Source organism: Priapulus caudatus, unplaced genomic scaffold (assembly GCF_000485595.1).
Source record: "Priapulus caudatus unplaced genomic scaffold, Priapulus_caudatus-5.0.1 Scaffold658, whole genome shotgun sequence".
NCBI classification, from domain to species: domain Eukaryota; kingdom Metazoa; phylum Priapulida; class Priapulimorpha; order Priapulimorphida; family Priapulidae; genus Priapulus; species Priapulus caudatus.
Window position 1 is genome coordinate 55,089 of NW_014577719.1, and position 2,500 is coordinate 57,588.

The 2,500-nt window shown below is 47.9% G+C and overlaps 1 protein-coding gene across 1 annotated transcript in view; it reads right to left on the reverse strand.

Annotated features, from left to right (window-relative positions):
- LOC106812531 (chitinase-3-like protein 2) overlaps window positions 1-2,500 on the reverse strand; it is an 11,461-nt gene that overhangs the window by 3,149 nt on the left and 5,812 nt on the right. Inside the window, exons 7-8 of the mRNA XM_014816428.1 lie at window positions 795-858; window positions 469-627 (exon numbers count right to left, since the gene is read on the reverse strand). Coding sequence (XP_014671914.1) covers window positions 469-627; window positions 795-858 — 223 coding nt within the window. The remainder of the gene's footprint in view (window positions 1-468; window positions 628-794; window positions 859-2,500) is intronic.

Genomic DNA, 2,500 nt, shown 5'->3' on the forward strand with positions numbered 1-2,500 from the left:
CAGATCTGGCACCGTTGGGGCGAAGTACGTTCTGTGACGATGCAACACAGGTTTCTTGGGCGTACATCACATCTCAGCTACTAGTCATGCAATCAGATTGATGTGTCGGATGAATACCTGCCAGACAGTTTGAAGGCCGACACTCGTAACAAGAGAGGATGGTAGAGGCTATCCGGATACGAGTCCGAGCCTATCTTAGTCCATACGCAGGTAAAGCTGGCAGGCCTTCCTACGGGATTGACGAGGAACAGAGGTGGAGCTGTTTCTCCTTTCATAGGCGACGAGACTTTAGCTTGCTCAAGAAGGCAGAGGACCAAGTCATGTCAGTGCATCTCTCCCAACAAAGATGTGGTCTGTACGCCATGGCCAGAGACATCCGGCTGGTCTTGCTCATGTACAGCATGAAGATAGCAGATTACCAGGAGGCTGCTCCACGTGGAAGATGTCTGTGAAGGCAGGGCGTAACACCAATGGTTCGATCCGCAGCAGTTGGACACTTATGTCCGTAAGTTCCTTGCTGTGGCAGCAGCCGAACCTGCCGTCAACATAGATGAGTCGTGGGTTGCTTTCGTACCGGAAGAGCTTTAGTATCTTAGCAGCTCCCACGAGAGGCGCCAGGCATGGGGCCTACAAAGTGTCCGTGATTGACTCTCATTCATGCCTTCACTGGGTGTGATACCGTGTCAAGTCTTGGAGGTCAGGAAGCAAAAAGACTGCATGTGTGAGACGTGGAAGGCCTGTGATGAGGTTCACTGGCGACCTTTCTGTGCCTTGGCGCTTATCACCAGAATTACCCTCAATCGTAGATGACAGCTGGAGCCCTTGGACGTTTCGTCGTTCTCTACTGTATGTATCGGCCTAAGCAGGGCCAATCGAGCATGTCAACGATTGCACCGTAAGCACTCTTCAGCACGACCAGAAGCGTCGAGCATTAGATGCTCGCCCCGCCTCCAGCCCGCCTAACTCGAGCAAGCGGCCTCAGACAGCACATCAGGAGAACTGCCTACCAAGCTGGCTATTGTTGGGGCCAGCCTGAATGGTGCTGCAGCAGAATCCCATCCCTACGAACGGGGTGAGGGTGAAAGAGTGGATACTGGCTGAACTCTGCATGGACTATACCCTCCCGGAAGCAACGCAAGTATGCCGGCATACTTCTCATATGCGCTGCAAGAAGGGGATGCAGAGGAGCAATGCAAGTGGTTTTGCAGCTGTCCTTCCAGTGCACGCACTAATGCACTCGCGGCACAGTGTGGCCGGGAGTAGAATCTTGCATATCATGGATGGCTTGTGTCCGCATGGCGAATTGTTATATTTGCAGATATGATGTAACTATGTACCCCACTGACAATGTAAGGGTAAAATTAAAGTATGATAATTATATAAGGGAAACTGCACTTCCACAGTGCAGTGCGGTTATTCATGTATCATAACCTGATACATTTTTCAGATTGCAAAATACATGACAAGACAAAATGAACAAATGTTGCGTAATTGGTTGGTCCTGATAGCGCAAATGAAGTCGGTTATGTAAGGTGTATGACCTGAATTGGCATCCCCAGAATTATATTTAAGTGATATTGCATACACTTACATGTCATCGTGCCAGTTCAAATAAAGTTTGCCACAACTTCTACAGATTATTGGTTTATGTAATACCGCGATTATCGGCCATTTTGTCAAATGGCCGCCATTTGCGCCAGGAGGAATATGGCAATGTCCCTATTATTCCCAAAATATTCCAGTGATTATGTAATAAATGTGAGGCTCAAATTTATATGTTTGTATCATCAAACCCGACAATTTTTTCATACATATCTGCCTGCAGCTATACATCCGCCAGTAAGTGCCGCTGCGTGCTACTTCTAGCATGAGAGGGGAAGCTTTTTTCTGTCGACTGTCTCTTCCTCGGCTCTGTTGATTCCCGCGGAACTCCCATCGCAGCTCTATATCCGTCGAAGTTGTATCCGTGTCAGTAGGGCACTGTTTGATTAATAGAAACTCGACCTGTCGGCAAGTACGTGGTATGTGAACGTCGAAAGACATGTTGTTATCACGAAAGAATAACGTTAAAACGATATATAAAATTATATTATATACGCCGAAATTGGCCACAAAGTATATGGCCGCCTTCCAACGATGACAACGAAATATAACGTTTTAAACGATGATAAATCGAGTTAATTTATATACATGACTTTGGCGCACAAGTAATAGGCACCCCTCCCACGAGTTAGCACGCATTAGATAGGTATATGTATATGGTAGGCTTTAGTACTGTAGCAGCTCACGTAGAATGGCCCAGGCATTTGGGTGGCCTGACAAGTGTCGTGGAATTACCCTCATTTCATGGCCTTCACTGGTGTGATACCGTGTCAAGCTTGGAGCGCAGGAGCAAAAAGACTGCATGGCGTAGACCTGTGGAAAGGCCTGTGATGAGGATCACTGCGACCTCTGTGGCTTGGCGCTACAACCAAACCCCTTCAATCGTAGAGACAGGCGC